At 44.9% G+C, this 19,898-nt stretch overlaps 1 protein-coding gene across 1 annotated transcript in view; it reads right to left on the minus strand.

The window, feature by feature from the left end:
* Positions 1 to 1,257: 1,257 nt before the first annotated feature.
* Positions 1,258 to 19,898, minus strand: part of LOC142197119 (calpain-2 catalytic subunit-like) — a 30,796-nt gene continuing 12,155 nt past the window's right edge. Inside the window, exons 3-21 of the mRNA XM_075267188.1 lie at positions 19,610 to 19,728; positions 18,042 to 18,175; positions 17,561 to 17,729; positions 16,974 to 17,057; positions 16,802 to 16,887; positions 15,907 to 15,981; positions 14,277 to 14,437; positions 13,629 to 13,798; positions 13,050 to 13,061; positions 12,070 to 12,281; positions 11,566 to 11,602; positions 10,178 to 10,243; positions 6,989 to 7,046; positions 6,408 to 6,472; positions 5,820 to 5,888; positions 5,453 to 5,531; positions 2,703 to 2,819; positions 2,468 to 2,526; positions 1,258 to 2,150 (exon numbers count right to left, since the gene is read on the minus strand). Coding sequence (XP_075123289.1) covers positions 2,127 to 2,150; positions 2,468 to 2,526; positions 2,703 to 2,819; positions 5,453 to 5,531; positions 5,820 to 5,888; positions 6,408 to 6,472; positions 6,989 to 7,046; positions 10,178 to 10,243; positions 11,566 to 11,602; positions 12,070 to 12,281; positions 13,050 to 13,061; positions 13,629 to 13,798; positions 14,277 to 14,437; positions 15,907 to 15,981; positions 16,802 to 16,887; positions 16,974 to 17,057; positions 17,561 to 17,729; positions 18,042 to 18,175; positions 19,610 to 19,728 — 1,796 coding nt within the window. The 3' untranslated portion in view covers positions 1,258 to 2,126. The remainder of the gene's footprint in view (positions 2,151 to 2,467; positions 2,527 to 2,702; positions 2,820 to 5,452; positions 5,532 to 5,819; positions 5,889 to 6,407; positions 6,473 to 6,988; positions 7,047 to 10,177; positions 10,244 to 11,565; positions 11,603 to 12,069; positions 12,282 to 13,049; positions 13,062 to 13,628; positions 13,799 to 14,276; positions 14,438 to 15,906; positions 15,982 to 16,801; positions 16,888 to 16,973; positions 17,058 to 17,560; positions 17,730 to 18,041; positions 18,176 to 19,609; positions 19,729 to 19,898) is intronic.

A 19,898-nucleotide genomic window follows, 5' to 3' on the forward strand; every position in this document is an offset into this window, starting at 1 on the left:
CTTATTTTTTATTTAAGAGTAAATGCAGGACAGGCGTCACGTCAGGGCTCGAGTTGTTTTGGACGTTTTTTTTGCGCTTGAATGTTTTCTTGTCTATACATTTTTTATGGAGTAAAATCTTAAGGTAATTTTTATCTAACTTGTTTTGTCATAATTTTGGGTTAAAACAATAGGTTTCCCTTGAATGAACTGAAAAGACTCCGGAACGTAGCAGAGATTTCAGGACGATCTGTGCAGGGTCTGTCGGGGAGCGAAATGTTTATGGTCATCCAAAAATATCAAAGAATGCAAAGTCGTTTCCATACCTAGAGAGTGGCCTAAGGAAGGGAACCCCGGTCCATGTAGGATGTAAATGAGGTCAATGATGTGAAGAAAACCCCTACAGAATTGGAGCCAGTCTATTATTAGGCTTAGTGGTCAGTGAAAATTGGACAAGGAAAATTAATGTCAGACATTCTTAAGAAACATTGTTTGACATAAAACCATGGTGGTCGCTTCTGGATTGCAATATATGCATGTATCTATGACCGTTTAGGCCGAACCACCTGTCAGAACTTTCCGCCACGAGTCTGATTATTGATCTCGTTACCGGTAGAAAAAAAAAAAAAATCTGAAAAACTTGTTATAATCTCTTTATTGATAAGCATTTGGAAAAACAAAATATCCTGTAACACCGACCAGTCCCATATAAATATATATATCAGCATTGCAGGATTCAAGTGTTGCATAGATAGTGTATAGGTAGTCCCTGAATGCTCAGCTCAAAAATAGAAAATCTGCAGCATGCTCAATACAGTTACATGCACCGTCTGAACATAGCCCAAGGTGCCCTGAAAACGCAGGCTTATTCCCTGCAGCCCATGTGCAGCAGCTTCCTCTTATTTTTGGGTATTACGCCTTTGCTGTTATAGGAATCGTCTCCCAATCCCTCGACCTCCTGCTGAGCTTGTGCTTATACTCTGCAGCCACTCAGAAGAGGCAGAACTGCAGTGTAAAGCATGGCGGGAGGATTCCAGTGCAACGAGGGGGGAGCGGAGGTAAAGACTGAAGCGAATAAATAGGTAACAGCCCTTAGGGGGAGTTCATACGAAGTAATGTGCCGCGTGATGTGGCACGTATACGTCGTGTGAGATTTTGAGCGCCATATACGCTCCCATTGATTTCAATGGGAGCCGGGATCGTATATGCGGCGCTATTTCGCGGCCGCAAAATCACGGCCATAAAATAGCGCCGCGTATACAATCCCGGCTCCCATTGAACTCAATAGGAGTTTATACGGCGCTGAAAATCTCACGCGACGTATACGTGCCACATCATGCGGCACATTACTCCGTGTGAACTCCCCCTTATAGTCGTCACCATTAGGGGGCGCTGACTCATTACTTATCTATAATATAAATCCAAGTGTAGCGACCTGTGATGATTGTCAGTTGACGACATTGTGGCCGATAGCTCCTATTGTGGAGATTATGCCCTAGTGCCTATATGGATACTAATGGATGGCGACTGATGCAACATGGCGGTCTTTGCTTTGTGCAGGAAGTGGCACTTGGAATTTAATCCCCTCCGTGCATCTTTATTTATAGGAGAAAGGATAAGAAGGAACTTCAAGGCATGTCGGTAGAAGGCAATCAGGTGATTCCAGGCACATAGTAACGACACCGCAGCTCTGAGGTTACTGACCTGTATACCAGCATTCTCCCCATGAAGGCTCCCGTTGGCGGGAGAGGACGGCTTGTCTGGGTTTAAATGAAATGCTGTGATCATAAATCACAAACAGCGCCACTCCTGTCTAATGGTTGTGTCTGGTATTGCAGCATTTACTTTCAAGGGGATTACTTACAATACCAGGCACAGGCTATGAGCGGCGCTGTGTCTAAGGAATAATCAACCAGACTTATTTATCTCTAATCCTAGACCACCCCTTTAAGAGTAAGAAGATTTTAAGACCAGAGTTTCCCTAAAAGGCACCCATGTTATAGAACTCCGAAGAATTAGAAAAACTACAATATAAGCGACCCGTCAGATAACAGTGAAATATAAAAATGGCTACCGTGACCTCATGGGTCACATGACACAATCGTCCACAGTAGGTTGTCTATTTCGTGCATTAGCGTCCGGTCTCCTCACATTATAGTGAACGTCATCCACTGGAATAAAAGCAAAAACATCAGCCTGGTTAATAAAAGGGTTAATAGTTTTATTGCCCCATGGCTATAAACACTAGCGCCTCTAGGGGGCCGGCCTGGCATTGTGTAGTAATAAGGGGATGGGCCTGGCGGGCAATGTCCATAGTATTGGGGCAGATGTTCCCATACCAAATCTGTAACCGGTCCCCATAAACCATGTGGCATCTATAGCAAGGGCCCCGGGGCCTATAGGAGCCATTACCTACCCCTATAGCTGTGACCTGACAATGGTGTTACCCACTGCAACAATTTCTGATGGTTCCTGTAGTTCTACTCACTGAGGTCGCCGACAGGGACACCACGCCGCTCTTATCTGTGTCCATTTGCTTGAAGATTTCTGCAGGTGGAAAGCAAAATCAACACGAGGCTGATAACATGGACACGGATGTGGTAGATTATACGCCACAAGGTTTCTATATGGCAGGGCATGCTGGGGCTAGTAGTACCACAGCAGCTGACTAGCCATAGATTACCTGCCGTGGCGGTGCTCATCGTGTGTGACCGGGCACTTACTAAACATGATCTCCAGCCGTAGTAGACACCGCACAAAGTTGTCGAAATCAATGCCGAGATTGTCGTCAGAGTAGCGCGCCACAAGCATCTGGTGTAACTGCGAATTCAGCTTAAACCCTGCAAACACAAGAACAACAGCTCACTGGGATGGTCCAAAACGGTATAATACTCGCCGCCACACAGTATAATGCTCCCCAGAGGCCCAGCACACAGTATAATGCTCCCCAATTGTCCAACACACAGTATAATGCTCCGCAGAGGCCCAGCACACAGTATAATGCTCCCCAATTGCCCAGCACACAGTATAATGCTCCCCAGAGGCCCAGCACACAATATAATGCCCCCCAGAGGCCCAGCACACAGTATATTGCTCCCCATAGGCCCAGCACACAGTATAACGCTCCCCAATTGCCCAGCACACAGTATAATGCTCCCCAATTGCCTAGCACACAGTATAATGCTCCCCAGAGGCCCAGCACACAGTATAATGCTCCCCAGAGGCCCAGCACACAATATAATGCCCCCCAGAGGCCCAGCACACAGTATAATGCTCCCCAGAGGCCCAGCACACAGTATAACGCTCCCCAATTGCCCAGCACACAGTATAACGCTCCCCAATTGCCCAGCACACAGTATAATGCTCCCCAGAGGCCCAGCACACAGTATAACGCTCCCCAATTGCCCAGCACACAGTATAATGCTCCCCAATTGTCCACCACACAGTATAATGCTCCCCAATTGCCCAGCACACAGTATAATGCTCCCCAGAGGCCCAGCACACAGTATAATGCTCCCCAATTGTCCAGCACACAATATAATGCCCCCCAGAGGCCCAGCACACAGTATAATGCTCCCCAGAGGCCCAGCACACAGTATAATGCTCCCCAGAGGCCCAGCACACAGTATAATGCTCCCCAGAGGCCCAGCACACAATATAATGCCCCCCAGAGGCCCAGCACACGGTATAATGCTCCCCAGAGGCCCAGCACACAGTATAACGCTCCCCAATTGCCCAGCACACAGTATAACGCTCCCCAATTGCCCAGCACACAGTATAATGCTCCCCAGAGGCCCAGCACACAGTATAACGCTCCCCAATTGCCCAGCACACAGTATAACGCTCCCCAATTGCCCAGCACACAGTATAATGCTCCCCAGAGGCCCAGCACACAGTATAACGCTCCCCAATTGCCCAGCACACAGTATAACGCTCCCCAATTGCCCAGCACACAGTATAACGCTCCCCAATTGCCCAGCACACAGTATAATGCTCCTCAATTGCCCAGCACACAGTATAATGCTCCCCAGAGGCCCAGCACACAGTATAATGCTCCCCAATTGTCCAGCACACAGTATAATGCTCCCCAGAGGCCTAGCACACAATATAATGCCCCCCAGAGGCCCAGCACACAGTATAACGCTCCCCAGAGGCCCAGCACACAGTATAATGCTCCCCAGAGGCCCAGCACACAGTATAATGCTCCCCAGAGGCCCAGCACACAGTATAATGCTCCCCAATTGTCCAGCACACAGTATAATGCTCCCCAGAGGCCTAGCACACAATATAATGCCCCCCAGAGGCCCAGCACACAGTATAATGCTCCCCAGAGGCCCAGCACACAGTATAATGCTCCCCAGAGGCCCAGCACACAGTATAACGCTCCCCAGAGGCCCAGCACACAGTATAACGCTCCCCAGAGGCCCAGCACACAGTATAACGCTCCCCAGAGGCCCAGCACACAGTATAACGCTCCCCAGAGGCCCAGCACACAGTATAACGCTCCCCAGAGGCCCAGCACACAGTATAACGCTCCCCAGAGGCCCAGCACACAGTATAACGCTCCCCAATTGCCCAGCACACAGTATAACGCTCCCCAATTGCCCAGCACACAGTATAACGCTCCCCAATTGTCCAGCACACAGTATAACGCTCCCCAATTGCCCAGCACACAGTATAACGCTCCCCAATTGTCCACCACACAGTATAATGCTCCCCAGAGGCCCACCACACAGTATAATGCTCCCCAATTGCCCAGCACACAGTATAATGCTCCCCAATTGCCCAGCACACAGTATAATGCTCCCCAGAGGCCCAGCACACAGTATAATGCTCCCCAATTGTCCACCACACAGTATAATGCTCCCCAATTGCCCAGCACACAGTATAATGCTCCCCAATTGCCCAGCACACAGTATAATGCTCCCCAATTGTCCAGCACACAGTATAATGCTCCCCAAGAGTTCTCGTTTCCTACACACTTTATAATGCTCCCTAGTGACGCCCAGACTTAATACTGTTTGTCAGTGACCCCAAATAATAGTTGCAGCATATAAATGTGAACAGAACATTAATACTTATCAAGCCTCATTCACACAAAGATCTCTTCCACTTGTCTCTCGCTGTATGCAGCAGGTCTGCACCAAGCCTCAGAAGTCATTAGTGGCCTGAATGGTGGAGCAGGAAGCTGAGGTCTTCCTGCTTCACCACTGTATTCAACTTATGTCAATCCAAAGCAACCATATAGAGTTGAATGAATACATATGACCATCTTCCCATCAGAGAGTAGCGATCCTCCTAGCAGGTTTCCACAACTTCCCTGTGTGCTGAACCCTTGCTTTTGAATTACAAATAGCTGCTAAAGTCTAAAGAGCCTTAAAAAGTCTCAAGATCTTCCCTACAGATCATATTCACATACACACTTAATAAAGGCATTTTACAGACATACTTCCCTTGTATAAATCTTACTAACCTGCTTCTTCTAGAGCTTTCCTCATCTCGTAGGCATTCATTGTTCCTGAGCGATCTGCATCGATGGCCTTATAAATTTGCTGGTACACAAAGCATATGTAGATGTCATAAGAAACCACTAGATGGCAGCAGAGCAGCAACTTACAACTGACTGTCTTTTAATATGCAGCTGTCATATCCATAAATTGCCACTAGATGGCAACAGAACAGCACTTTTACATATCTTAATATGATTTATTTTCAAGGTTCCCGAGTTGTACGTGGCTGATCGCAGATTTTCAAGGGTTAATTTCTACGTTTTTGCTGCGCTCCTACTATTGTATTACATGTCCTGGGCCCACAGCGCGCAGCAATCTATAGGAACTTACCTGATATTTTATTAATTTTGACCATAAAATATTAAATTCTTTCAGTCCCAGTTTTCCGCTTCCATCAGACTGGAACAATAGAACAAATTAAGGAAAAAAATCCCTAAAACCAGTAATTTTCACCATTTCGATATATTAATATATTTGCATTTTTCCCAGACAGGACTTCTATATTGATGGATTATTCCTAGGAAGGGTCCTCTGCGATTGGTGGGGTCTGACACCTGGGACCATCACAGATCAACTGGTTGAAGAGCTTGTAATATTGGGGTGAGCTCTACGGCCTCTTCACTGGATACCAAGCACAGCGCCATATGTTCTGTTGTGGCTGAGCTTGGTATTGTGACTCAGCCCCATTCTCTTGAATGAGACAAAAGTGATGCTGTAACATGTACCGCAGCCTCTTCAAGCAACAGATTGGCAGGGATCCCAGGTGTCCCCCCACCCCCATCATATTGATGAGCTATCCTAAGGACCCCTTTAATATAACAATCTGTGTATTGGGGGTGCAGGTATGGTGGGGTGCAGAGGCTGCTGCCACCCTGGGTCCTGGTGTATGTGATAATGTGTGGTAATAATGGAGGATACGTCCAGGAGATCGACAATGGTCCTGCAGGTTTCCAGGCTGAAGCCGTCAGACTTGATGTCCGGCTCTAAAGAGACACAAAGGGAAGTGTAAGAAGACGTCTGCAAGGGGAGAAGGTTCACTGGTCACACATTCAGGAAGGGGCGCCCTGACCACCCAACACATATAGGATGGGACACCTTGAGTGATCGCACGTCTCTGAGGGGGGAACCCTAACTGGTCTCTCTCAATAGATGGGGATCCCTGACTTGTCATACACTTGTTGAGGGTATCCTGATTAGTCATGTATCTATGGGGGGCACCCTGAATGGTCACTGTCTACAGGGCCACACTCAGGAAATTTTGGGTAAAAGTTATTCAACAAAATGACTGGTGACAGGCCATGGAAGCTGCACTCTGACTAGCCTCTGCCTGTGGGGGCGCTCTGAGCAGTGTGACCTTCTCATACACGTTCCCAGTCAGACAACCATGGGGAAGGGGGGATACTCTGTATGGTCACTGTCTCAGGCAATGGGTACAGGGTCAGGTATCTTTGGGGAAGGTGAATGCAATAAAATGTACTATGAGAACACAAGAAACTTACGTTTAGAAATCACTTTCTGAAGAATATTGTAAAGCTCAAAAGCTGAAATCTCAGCGTCCTGGGGAGAGAAGACGGTAAGTTAGTATGTGATAGACGTTACCCTGCAGCCCGTGTTCATACAATACAAGGGAAAGACATGGCCCTTATAGGGACGGTCACCCAAATCAGCATATCAACCTATCTATCTGCAGGGCTGGGGTGATATGCTGGTTCTGGTGACACTAACCTATCTATCTGCAGGGCTGGGGTGATATACTGGTTCTGGTGACACTAACCTATCTATCTGCAGGGCTGGGGTGATATGCTGGTTCTGGTGACAGTAACCTATCTATCTGCAGGGCTGGGGTGATATGCTGGGTCTGGTGACACTAACCTATCTATCTGCAGGGCTGGGGTGATATGCTGGTCTGGTGACAGGTTCCCTTTAAGGCCATCTCAATCAGCTGATTGTAGGATTGCTGAGAGTCTGACACAGTTTCTGATACATCTCTATAGTATTCTGGTAATAATGAGTTAATATCCAGCGGCCACCACCAGATTTAAACAGTTCCCATTGAAGTCAATGCTAGCTGCATATTGAGCTCCCTCTAGTAGTGGATTCAGCAACCGGATTCCTATGATGTAACCGATACAATTCTGACCTTTCATCAGTTATCTATGCCCATGAATGAGATATACACGCACACACACACACGTCATATACATATACACCTATATACATATATGATCTATATCTCAGGGTGCAGATTCGTTCCATATATCTTGCAATGCATGTTCCAGGAAATATTTCAGCAGATCTCACAGCAGACATGCTAGGTCAGAGCCCACAGCACATGCAAGAAGAGGCACAAGTTAAGGATATGACGTTAGAGGATTCTTATAGCAAGTGCCAGGGTATTCTCTACAGCCCCCTCTGCTGGCAGGGACAGATTACTGCAGCCCTGGATAAGAAACAGCAGCTCAGGGCAGGGCGGGGAGGCGGAGAAGTGCACACCATGTTAGTCATACCTCTGCGGGGGTCTACGGCGATGCAGAATAAATCCAGAATGAGGAGATTAGTCGCAGAATGATACAGAACATGTCCTGATGATGGGGATTAGTAATGGACCAAACCATCTATACATTCATGGCTGACAGCAACGTTAATGTGTACATACAGAGCTAAGCAAAAGTTTTAGGCAGGTATGGGAAAGGACAAATGTTTGTAATGTTCTTTTCGCAGGGGCTCAAAGTGAAGGGAGTTTTGCAAAGCCGTGAAATGACATAGAAGGGTTAATAGTTTCTTTTCATCAATTACTAATATGACGGTAAATCCCATCAATATTAGGTTTGACCTTTGCCCTTTGGATTAGGAGTCCTGGAAGTGATGACCATGGCCCCCCCAGATATAGCCCTGATCTCATCATCATCCAGTCCGTCTGGGGCGACATAAGCAGACAGACGGATTGGAGCAAGGCTACATCCACACAAGATCTGTGCTTAGTTCTCCAAGATGGCGGCGGGAACAACCTCCCTGCCCGGTTCTGCCAAAAACTGTCTGCAAGTACCGAGAAGAACTGGCAAAGGGCAAAGGTCACCCTGAATATTGATGGGATTTACATTTCACCTTATTTTGTGAATGGACAACAAAAACTATTAACCCTTCTATTTCTGAAAACATTCTTACTACACGGCATTATTTCCCACGTCTGCCTAAAACTTTTGCACAGCATTGTAAATAAAGTTTAAAGGGGCTTTCCCAGTTCTAGAAGGTCTCCCACCCAGTAACACTGCTTTGTCAGAGCCTTTAATAGGAGCAGAGACATTCCTGTGTGACCACAAGCGGAAGAAGTAACGCAGAGATATTTATCTTTATGTGGACATGCCTATATATCATTCTGCAAGTGCACTGGGGGCGGGCTTAATATGCCACATTTGGCTACAGACAGCCGCACGTCTTCTGCCTCCCCCTGGAATTGGTGCCCAACAATGTTAACCCTTTAGCTATGATTGATAGTTTTAACCACCTCCTCAGTCGTTGATCTCTAAGCAAACGAGGCTCCGCCTCCAGTGCACTTGGAAGGTGCTTTGTATATTTAGAAAAAGAGGTATCAGTCTGTGGTCTCACAGGTACGTTTCTGATCCTATCAAAGCCTGCTACAGAGTAGTGTCAGATGGGAGACCTTTTGGAGTTCATAGACCCCCTTTACTCATTGTGTAATGGAAAGTTCTAGAATCTTCGGGTATCAATTCTTTTTTACAGAAAATGGAGAAGAAATGAAATATTTAGAATATTAGAAATTTCATGACACAATTATTTAACTTTTTTTTTTATCAGACCCAGAAAACCCTTTTAAACCAGACGGTGCGACCGATCCTACACAAACCCTACAAGTACAGAACAGGACTGTGGGCTCAGACTGCACCGGGTGTTTGTAGTCTGTAACCATGGAGACACATTATCCTCCATAGGAGATACATCTGCCAAACGGAAGGATAATTGGAATGCAGATTATTCACAAAATTGCTAGTTTTTGGTTTCACAGACATCACATTTAAAGGGGTCCTCAGGTCTGAGGTCACGTATAGCGTACGCAGTGCTGTATACCGCCCAGCATCCACTTATCATTCCTTTATGTCCACGATTTGCTGCTATAATGTAACCAGTCCTCCAGCGTGTCCTGTAGGCCTCATTCATACACATCAGATTAGGGCCGAGGCCCCACAGCCCAGAAACGGCGCAATTTGGCTGCAGGGAAAACACCGCGGTAAAAATCGCGCCATTTTACAGTACTTGCAAAGTGGATGGAATTCCTGCGAATCCCATGCGCACTTTGGGGTAAAAAAAATCGTTGCATGTCAATTATATCTACAGAAACGCCGGCGACTTTCCCGTAGATATAATTGTAACAGAAGGTCCGTGGAGGAAAACGCTGCGAACTTTCTGTTCAAAGCGCTGCGGGAAAAACCACAGCGCTTTATCGCGGCATTTCCAGCCCGTGGGGTCTTGGCGTAGGTCAGTTTTTTCCATCAGTATTTTGAAGCCCAAGCCAGGACCAAACACAGGAAATATTTGGAATATTTGTGGGTTTTTTTGTTCTCGGCTCCTGATTTTAGCTTTAGAATACTGAGCGAATCAGATGAGTGTGAATAAGGTCTAGACTGATCTCCCTTCTCGCACCTCCTGCTCTTGTCCATGTCCGTACTCACCTCTCCGGCCAGCGCCAGGAATAGTCTTCTGAAATTGGGATCAATGTGATCTTCATCAAGGTCAGGCTTAAAAAAAAAAAATACAAAAACATTAGCACCCGGAATATACTGATCCCAAATCATGCGACACTTTATAGCCATTTTTGTGTATTTTGTAGCTTAACCCCTTCCCGCCAATGTCATTTTTAAAACTTTTTAAAAAATTTTTGCTTTTTATTCCCCGCCTTCTAAAAGCCACAACATTTTTGTGTTCCTGTCACAGAGCTGTATGAGGGCTCAGTTTTTGTGAGACAAATTGTACTTTGTAATGGTATCTAATGTCCTATAGGATGTACTGGGAAAAAAAATTCTAAATAAACTGATTTGTGCCATTTTCTAATGGATTTTGTTTTTGCATCGTTCACTGGTCATTACGATGAGACCGAATTTATATTGTTTTTGTTGTGTTTTAACAAAAATTTTAAATTCCAAAAAAATATAAAAAATTGAGTTGCTGTATTCCGACACCAGTACCTTTTATATATTTCAGTATATGGAGCTGCGAGGCAAATTGTACTTTTTATTGGTAGAGTTTTAGGGATTGCCTGACGTTTCGATAACTTTTTATTTAATTTTTTTTCGGAATCAGCGAAACAAAAAAAATACAAAATTTAAGAATTTTTTTTTTTTTTTCATTTAGATTTTCTTTTCCCTCTATGTCATTCACCGTATGGGATAAAGATTTTTAAGTTTGGGTGTTTTCAATGCGGGGATACGGAATATCTCGAATGTTTGATGTTATTTCTTTTTATTTCTGATCTAGAGAAAAGTGATTTCAAATTTTATCTTTTTTTAACAATTTTTAGCAAAAAAAAACCTTATTATTTTAAATATTTAAACCTGCCGATATCACTAAGGGGTTAAAGGTTCTAACTTTATTTGTTGAGTTGCCTAAATATTTTTGGCTGCTGCAATTATTTCAGAAATTTTTTTAAACTTTATTAATACAAAGTGTACAAAAAAAATTTAATCTTTAGGATTAAAAAATTATTTTTAATAAATTTAAAAAGTCCATTAATATTTCATAGGTGAAGGGTCAGACAAGTGGCTCCTGCATAGGTCAGCTGTACAGGGTCTATGTCTGTACTATATATAGTGCGGGGTCGAATACCCCATACCCGTCCCAGGGGCAGCAGCTCAACTTTGGTCCCTGTAAAGTGGTCAAGGGCCGCAGCTGAGTTCCTATTGAAGTCAATGGAAACTGAGCTGCAGGGAGCTTTAATACAGCAATGTTGTAGATTTTTATAAGGGGTCTCGCTGGTATCTGATGCCAATATACAAGCCCCCGATGGCACCGCCTATGTCTATGCTCTGACCAGTGCTCTTTACCATACGGGATAGTCAGTCACCTCATCAATGTTGGCCTCAATGTCATCATCAACAACCCTGGAAATATCAAGATGAAAAAAATAATCAATAAAAAGAACAAATATATTATAAAAACCTTCACATGATATCAAACTGGTGCCATGTTATATAGCACAAAGCTAAGCCTCCCGCCATAGTGATCCTTAGGCTACCCAAATCAATGGGATCACCAGGCAGGACGTGAAGGGTCACATCTGATAATAATACTATATAATAATACAACATTATATAATAGTAACATTAAGGTACACAGGGGTCACTGATGTTATGTATAGGGGGTGTCCCAAATCTCCCATATGCAGAAGGTTCAGGCTGTTGGATTTCAGTATACGTGACCCCCTTGTTTTGTGCATTTGGCATCACCTCCGTCCCCTCTCCCCACTGGAACCACATGTACGAGCCGAGTGTGCAGGTGTATGAGGAAATCATGAGGAATCGTTGTCAGCCTTCTTGGAGGTCATCACATGGGGGTACAAGACACTTACTGAGTCTCTGCATTCTTTTCCGAAAATACACGAAGACAGAAGTCTCCTATTTTGTGAGGCTCAAATGTAGAAGGGACGATGAGGTACTCGCCCGGGGGCAGGCGGAATCTATTGAGGACTTCCCGCAGGTTGATGAACGTGTCCGATCGTTCTCGCGCCTTGTTCCTCAGGAAGAAGTCTCTGCTCAGGTGGACATTGGTCTGACCTTGTAGCTAAAGGGGAACACATTTTATAGAATTATAAAATTATGTAGGAAAATAATGGTGCAGGTGCAATGTGGTCAGCAAATGTCTCAGTCATGTGACCACCAAATGGCTCTAGCACTCCATACACTTCTAGGGCCAGCAGTCATTGTAGACACAATTTGCTCACTGGATGTTGTTACACTGGACATCATGTCCTCCTTAATGTTAGCAAGTGGCCGGAGCGTTTTATAAATGGAGTCATGGGGGTGAAGAATAAGAGACACTTTCAGGAGCAAATAGGTTAGTCCTCTGATGTGATAGGTCAGTAGAGTCATCTCATTATCATTAGAGGTCAATAGAATCACTTTATCATCATTAGAGGTAATAGAGTCATAAAGTCATCTCATCATCATTAGAGGTCAATAAAGTCATCTCATCATCATTAGAAGCAGCAGAGTCATCTCATCATCATTAGAGGTCAGGGTCAGCAGAGTCATCTCAGCATAATTAGAGATCAATAGAGTCTTCTCATTATCATTAGAGGTAACAGAGTCATCTCATCATTATTAGAAGTCAATAGAGTCATCTCTATCATAAGAGGTCAGGGTCAGCAGAGTCCTTCTCATAAGAAATTGGGGTCAGCAGAGTCATCTCAAGAGTAAGGTCAGCAGAGGCATTATATTACAACCATGCAATGCAGAACTTTTATATTTGGCTGTCAGAAATTATATTATCATAGACTTACCTTCTAATTTATTACAAATCAACTAAGTAAGTGGAGCTCACTGTACATACCTGAGGGGGAACCTGCGGACAGAAGGAGACGACATTAAGAAGGAAGTCAAACAGAGTCCAATGTCTGCAGATATAGCTATCAGTCAGTATCAGTGATGCATGGATTGGGCCACAGGGACCCCAAAGGTCGGCGACATGGGTGGAATACCAGAACAGGACTTGGCTATGATACAGTCTAATGTTTCAGAATAAGTTACAGGTGCGGGGACTTTATCTTCGATATTGATGTTATCCTAAGTGAACGACCCATTGATAAGACATAATAATGAATATGTCCTCATATGTCCTCAATTCTTCTGGTGGAAAAAAAAACATTTATTTTCATTTTTTCTCAATTTTTTTATTGATTGTTGTAAAATTTTGAGCAACATTCACTAGAACAGGAGCTGAGCTGTTGTGACCCGGTCTGCACACTACAGAGTGTACCGAGGCACCTGTTTCCGGCTCTGTACACTGTATAGTTTTGGCGCTGAGAACAGCTGATCGGTGGGGGTCCTGGGTCCTGCCATGGTGACCTATCCTGCACACAGATCATCACTATGATAAGATTGGGTGATGTGTGCGTGTTAGTGGACCTACCTCATAGATTGCAAATCCAATGGTGTGCATGTCCTCGCCCATCTTCCTGGCCTTCCTGCGGTTCTTCTGTATCAGGCCCACAATGAAGGTGCAGCCATCTTCCCCGTCATCCGGATCATCATCTGCCTCATCCAGCTTTATCAGGTACTGCGGGTTCATCCAGAATGTGTCTATAAACCGAAACAAGCAAGCGGGTGTAAACCATGACTGTTTATAGCTACCCAGACGTGGACACACTCCTGTCCTGAAATACTCTGTGCTGCTTGGAGAACCTGCTGCTTCCATATTGTATCCCTCAGACATGTGATTTCTCACTTGCCATCTATGTATTTCTGTGGCCACCACATAACATATTTTTGCGGCAGCAGCCATGGCTCCCTATTTTGAAGGTGATATGGCTGCCGACATTATAAGGGGGTCACTGTCATGGGGGTCCTGCAGATTTGTGGGTGCACTGAGGATGTCCCTGTTAGGGTTATGGAAAGAGCTCTGCCCGGGTTGCTTCACGACTAGGAAACACACACAGGACTTGTCTATACGGCCATATTCATGGTCTGACTTTCCTTATAGCAATAACAGATCTAGACAGAAGGTGATGTGTGGCCTCGGCCGCAGTAAAGGGCCACACTTGAGACCCCTGTGCGTCACCTGGAAAATTCCGGCATCCTCCAGCGGTAGAGCCTCGCCTCCACATGCCGTCCATCTTGACCAGGCTCCACTTCTTGTATTTGTCTGAAGACAGGGTATCTGGGGTGAGGTTACAGATTTCCAGTCTCGAGTAATGTCTTAAGAAATCATCAAAAGACATCCTGATAAGGAGAGAAAACCAGATCATTGCAATAAGCTCCTTGTAAGACGAGGTTCACGCAGCGGACTATATGCAGTGTAGTCAAATATTTCACTAGGAGCCAGACACGACATCATCTATCTACAATAGTGATGTAATGATGGGCCAGTGGTGTTATCTATAGAGGTGTTATCGTCTAGTGTAAGCCCGTCTGTGATATAAATGTAGTGACTGTTACAAAAAAAAAACCCTTCTATTGAATTGCCAAGTGTCAATCTAATATTAGGCTTAGTTGCCAGAGGCAAAATTGCAGGACCCAGTACTTGGATTTTTTTTTAAATAAATTCAATAAAACTTAAATTATAAAGAGAATGCTCAAAAAGTCTGAAAAAATATTCACACAAAAACTTTTGGTAAGCCATTCCCTTGGAATAAGAGAGAGTACTGCAGTTCCTTGTACAGCCAGCGATTGGTATTACAGCCCCCCCTACAGGGGAAAATATGTAACTAAATATGTTATCAGACAGTAAAAGTAATAATATAGGATATAAAACTACTAATAAACCTTGCTGACATGTCTGGAGCCGTAGCGGTGGCGCAGTATGACTAACTAGATAACTAGGTCATGTTATATGTCAAAATAAATGGCAGACACTGGCGGAGACAACGCAGAGATCTTCTATGTTACGTCTCCTCTATGTGATTAGAATTTGCTGCTTTTACTCTTTGTAACACTTGTAGTTTTCACACGTTGTCCTCTATAAGATTGATCGATGTGACCCAGCCCGTAGTCTGTGCCCTCCAGCGGCGCAGCGCTCTGTAGTGCCGGCGGTGTAGTATGTAAAGTGTTTCCTGCGCTCCATGGGCGAGGCGCTGTGACTCAGCTCCAGTGGTTTTATGTTTTACTGTCTTTTATTTTTTATGAAACAGAAGACGACTGGCCGCCGGCTCTATGCAGAGTAGTCAGGTCTTTACAATAATTTGTATGGCTCACTAGTAACAAGACCTGGGCGGACACGTACTGAGGGGATTCTATTCTATGGAGAAGACTTTCCCTTAATCCTGTAATTCAATAAACACTTCATCCCTCTGCAATTTTCTTTTACTGGCTGAGAATTTTACAGCATCTTAAAGGGGTTCTCCTATTCGTCACAAGCGCTTCCTGATTGTAAATTAATCAAGGGTATCTTGTCCCCAGAGATCACCTGAAACGATTCATTTCCCTACAGCTCCCCCGCAGGGCAAATTAAGTATTACAGTCTGTGTGGTTTTGTCTTCTCTGGCTAATATGTGAACTTTTCTCTATTAACTTAAAATCCCATATATTTTACATGCAAAATATGTATTAAAAATGTGAAGATAGATATTTGAAAGAAAGCAGCCATTTTATCGAATACGGTCTCCATATAGCGGCGCCCCGGCTATTGCAAAATTACAACTCCCAGCTTGCCTACAGTTGTGTTTTGCAACTAATAAAACAAGGAAACCTACCAAAATTCTCCGTCGTCGCACCGTTTGATCAGTCGGTCTCTTTCGCTTGGATCCACGTTATTCCATGTGCTAGAACTAGATATGAAATAATGGAGGGAAATCTTCAAATATTGTACGACCATATACTTATATATATCTGTACCCTCTGATCCGCCCCCACACTGCTGACATAAGCTCAGGGAAAGTGCCCCGCATAGGCTGCCTATAGCGCTAGATTTGGTTAGTGGTCGCTCATATGATATATGCATACAATAGTCTTCTATTACTTTATGACAAACTGTATCCTCCAGTCTCACCCAGAGCTCTCTGCATATACAGTAGTTCTCTGAATATCCTCGCAACCCACAATTGGTTTCTGTTTGTACCTGTATACTGTAGCTGGTCTGCAATGCTGATGGTTTCCAAGTCACAAGCAGAATATTTAATGCAGATATGAATGTGGCTGGAGTATAAGGTGGATATGCCACCAAATATCTTTAGACTGGTTTTCCAGGACTTCTATATTGATGACTTATCCTTAAGGTAGGTCATCAATAATCGGTGCGGGTCCACTCCAGCTTTGTGAAGAGGCCGCAGGGCTGTAATGTGTTCTTGTGCTGATGACATCATGTTCATCGATTACATGGTACAGCAACACCGGACCCTAAGCTGTAATACCAAGCACAGCCACTAGGCAATGTATGGCGCTGTACTTTATATTCAGTGAAGAGGTCGCAGCTCTCACCTGAACACTGCTGGGAGTCCCAGGTATTGACCCCTGAATAATCATGTACCGAGGTTAGATCATCAATATAGAAGTCCCAGAAAACCCCTTTAAGAGTGTCCCTGCACTGTGATGGTAATCGGTGCCGAGCAATATGGTGAATCATTATACGATTATCTCGCCCGTGCTCACTTGTCACTCCACGCTCCGGTCCACTCCACCTCTCCCCAGGGATTTCGGATCCTGATAAGTTTTTCCGGGCTGCCTCTGTAGTTTACCTGGTTCAGTAAAATAATTTTTTTTTAGAAATATAAATGCAAAATATTCAGTAAAATATTCCTATAAACAAAGTCAGAGCCCGCACCTCTTCTGCGGCGGTGACAGAGTAGGCATGGCCTTTCACCAGCTTCTGGGAAGTGATGGCTTCTGTCTCAGCGGCGCTTGTGATCTGGAAGATACAGATGTATGAATGGTGATACACGACTATAGACATCTAGTGATCAGACACATGGCCGACCATGCTCCAAGGAAGAAACATTTCATCCATTCTAGTCCCAGCCCCATGCTTATAGAGTAGGTGGGTAACGCCATTGCTCTAGTTCTTGGCTACCTAGAGAATGAAGTAATGTGGTGCGTTACAGTTGGGAGTATGGTTAGTAATGGGGTACATTGGCAGAGCATTATTACTATCGGGGGCACGGTTACTAATGGGGACATGCTGGGGAGCCTTAGTACTTTTGAGCACATTATTAGTAATGGGGACACACTGGGAGAACATTCTTATTATTGGGGGCATTATCACCAATAAGGACACAGTGGGAGAGCATTATTACTACCGGAGACACAGGGGGGGTAGCCATATTACTTTTTATATGAATACTGTGACTCTATTACATCGATGCTTATGTGAGCGCTTTCATCCAAGAAGACCAAGGACAAGACCACACTCACGTCTATGGAGCAGCCTAGAAGAGACCCGGTCTGGAGCGCCTTCTGTATGATCTTAAATAGATTGTTCGGAGCCTTCTTCAGGTCATACCACTCGGCCAGGCCTCCGGTAAAATCTTCAAAGCCCTCGGTGGTGGCACCGCCAGATAAAGCTTCATAAGATCCATTCAACCTGCAATAGAAAACACAACTAGTCACATCTAAATCCAACACCTCGTGTCCCACCATGGCTGGACAACACTACATGCACACGACCATTGTCATGTACGGGTCTGTGAAAACCAGAATGGATGACACATGGAGGGCTTTGGAGTCCAATAGTATATTCCATGGACCTTAAAAAAGAGCCTGGACTGCAAAACGTAAAGGAACTGTAATTGATGGGGTCCGCAAGGTGAGGCGTCTGGTGGCCCTGGAGGTTGATCTTCTAATGTATGGACTGGAGAGGGGAAGGAGGGCATTGGATAAATGTCTATGATCTTACTTGGCATAGGCCTTCTCCATCAGTGCGCTCCAAAATTCAGTCCCTTCCGCAGAATGAACAAAGACAAGTTCACCGTTTTTGGTTGGCAGCCGATCGTCCACCACCACATCCATCCATTCTCCAAACTGCCAGAACTACAAAACAAGAGGAAGAAGCAACGACAACAAGAAAAATGTACAAAAACGTATTTAGGTTTAGTGGTGGATAAATCGTCACAATTGTACAACTCCTCACCATTGTCAGGATCTCTGCTTAGTGTCAGTGAATAGAAACATCGACTGAAAACCTGACAGATAGTGTCTAAGGTGAAACGACCATGAAATACTTTGCAAGAGTCGGACCTCAGCCCCGGATGTACACAGTGGGAATTACCATTGTCTGACAGCAAGCAGAGATTTTACAAATGGTAAGGGACTAAAATATATAGCGGTAGATTGATCAAGACTGTGGTTTGTAACACTGGTTTTGCTGCCCTGGCGGAGGATGTGCAGGCTTCCTGATAGAGTAAGTGCCATCTTCCGGAGATCTGTGCCCCTATACTAAAATCTATGCCTTGTAACTGGTGAAGCTTTTAGACATCATTTAAAGGGATCCTATCATTAAAACTCAATTTTTTGTGACTAACATGTAGGAATAGCCTTAAGAAAGGCTATTCTTCTCCTACCTTTAGATGTCTTCTCCGCGCCGCCGTTTGGTATAAATCCCGGTTTTCGTCGGTATGCAAATGAGTTTTCTTGCAGCACTGGGGGCGTCTCCAACGCTGCAAGAGAACTCTCCAGTACCGCCACCATCTTCTTCAAGAACAGGTCTTCTTCGCGTCTTCTTCCGGCACATGCTTCAAACTTGTAGGCCTCGGGCAAAGCTGACTGCGCATGCCCGCCGGCCACAAGAAAATGGCCGTTTACAATACTGTGTAAGCAGCCATTTTCTTTTGGGCGGTCGGTATACGCAGTCGGCTTTGCCCTAGGACCGAGACCCAAGAAGTTTGAAGCGAGTGCCGGAAGAAGACGCCAAGATAGGCCGTTCCTGAAGAAGATGGAGGCGTCGCTAGAGAGTTCTCTCGTAGCATTTGGGATGCCCCCAGTGCTGCGAGAGAACTCATTTGCATACCGACGAAAGCTGGGATTTATACTGAACAGCGGCGCGGAGAAGACATCTAAAGGTAGGAGAATAATAGCCTTTCTTAAGGCTATTCCTATGTGTTAGTCACAAAAAAATAGAGCTTTAATGACAGGATCCCTTTAAGGCAGAAAACTGGCGTAAGGCCTATAGCACACAATAAAGTATGCAGGCCAAGGCTGTCCGGAGGGGGCCGTCCAAATCGTTGTCGGATTCCGTCCAAATTCTGCCTCCCATTGTTTTGAACGCCAGATGCTAAAACAATTGTTTCAAATGGAGTTTAAAGAGTTGCAAACCTTTTCTGACATATGGACATAATAAATCTGCCCCATGTGCGATGTGACATGACTTGACAATGTATACGGCTAATTTCAGATTTTTTCTGCGATGTCTACTCAGTGTAAAATTCTCATTCCTCTGCTATGTTACATCCCAAGGCTCAGAAATACCTGGAAATGGAAAATCCCTGCATATTTCTCCTGGAAACTCTGGTCTGGAGGGACGACGCGAGCAAGAATCTGCTCATTGAGAGTGAGGGACGCAATGGCGGCCAGCAGCCAGCAGTCACCTGGGGGTAGGAGGGGAGGACAAGTTAGGTCAGGAATATCAAACGTGTTACTGAACATGATAAGATGGACACCGGCAGAAGCCACCTCCAGCCCCTCCTGGCGGGTAAGGACGTCATTCTATGGATATCCCGTACAAACCACACAAGGAAAACAGGGCTGTGTGTATAGT

Source organism: Leptodactylus fuscus, chromosome 3 (assembly GCF_031893055.1).
Source record: "Leptodactylus fuscus isolate aLepFus1 chromosome 3, aLepFus1.hap2, whole genome shotgun sequence".
NCBI classification, from domain to species: Eukaryota; Metazoa; Chordata; class Amphibia; order Anura; family Leptodactylidae; genus Leptodactylus; species Leptodactylus fuscus.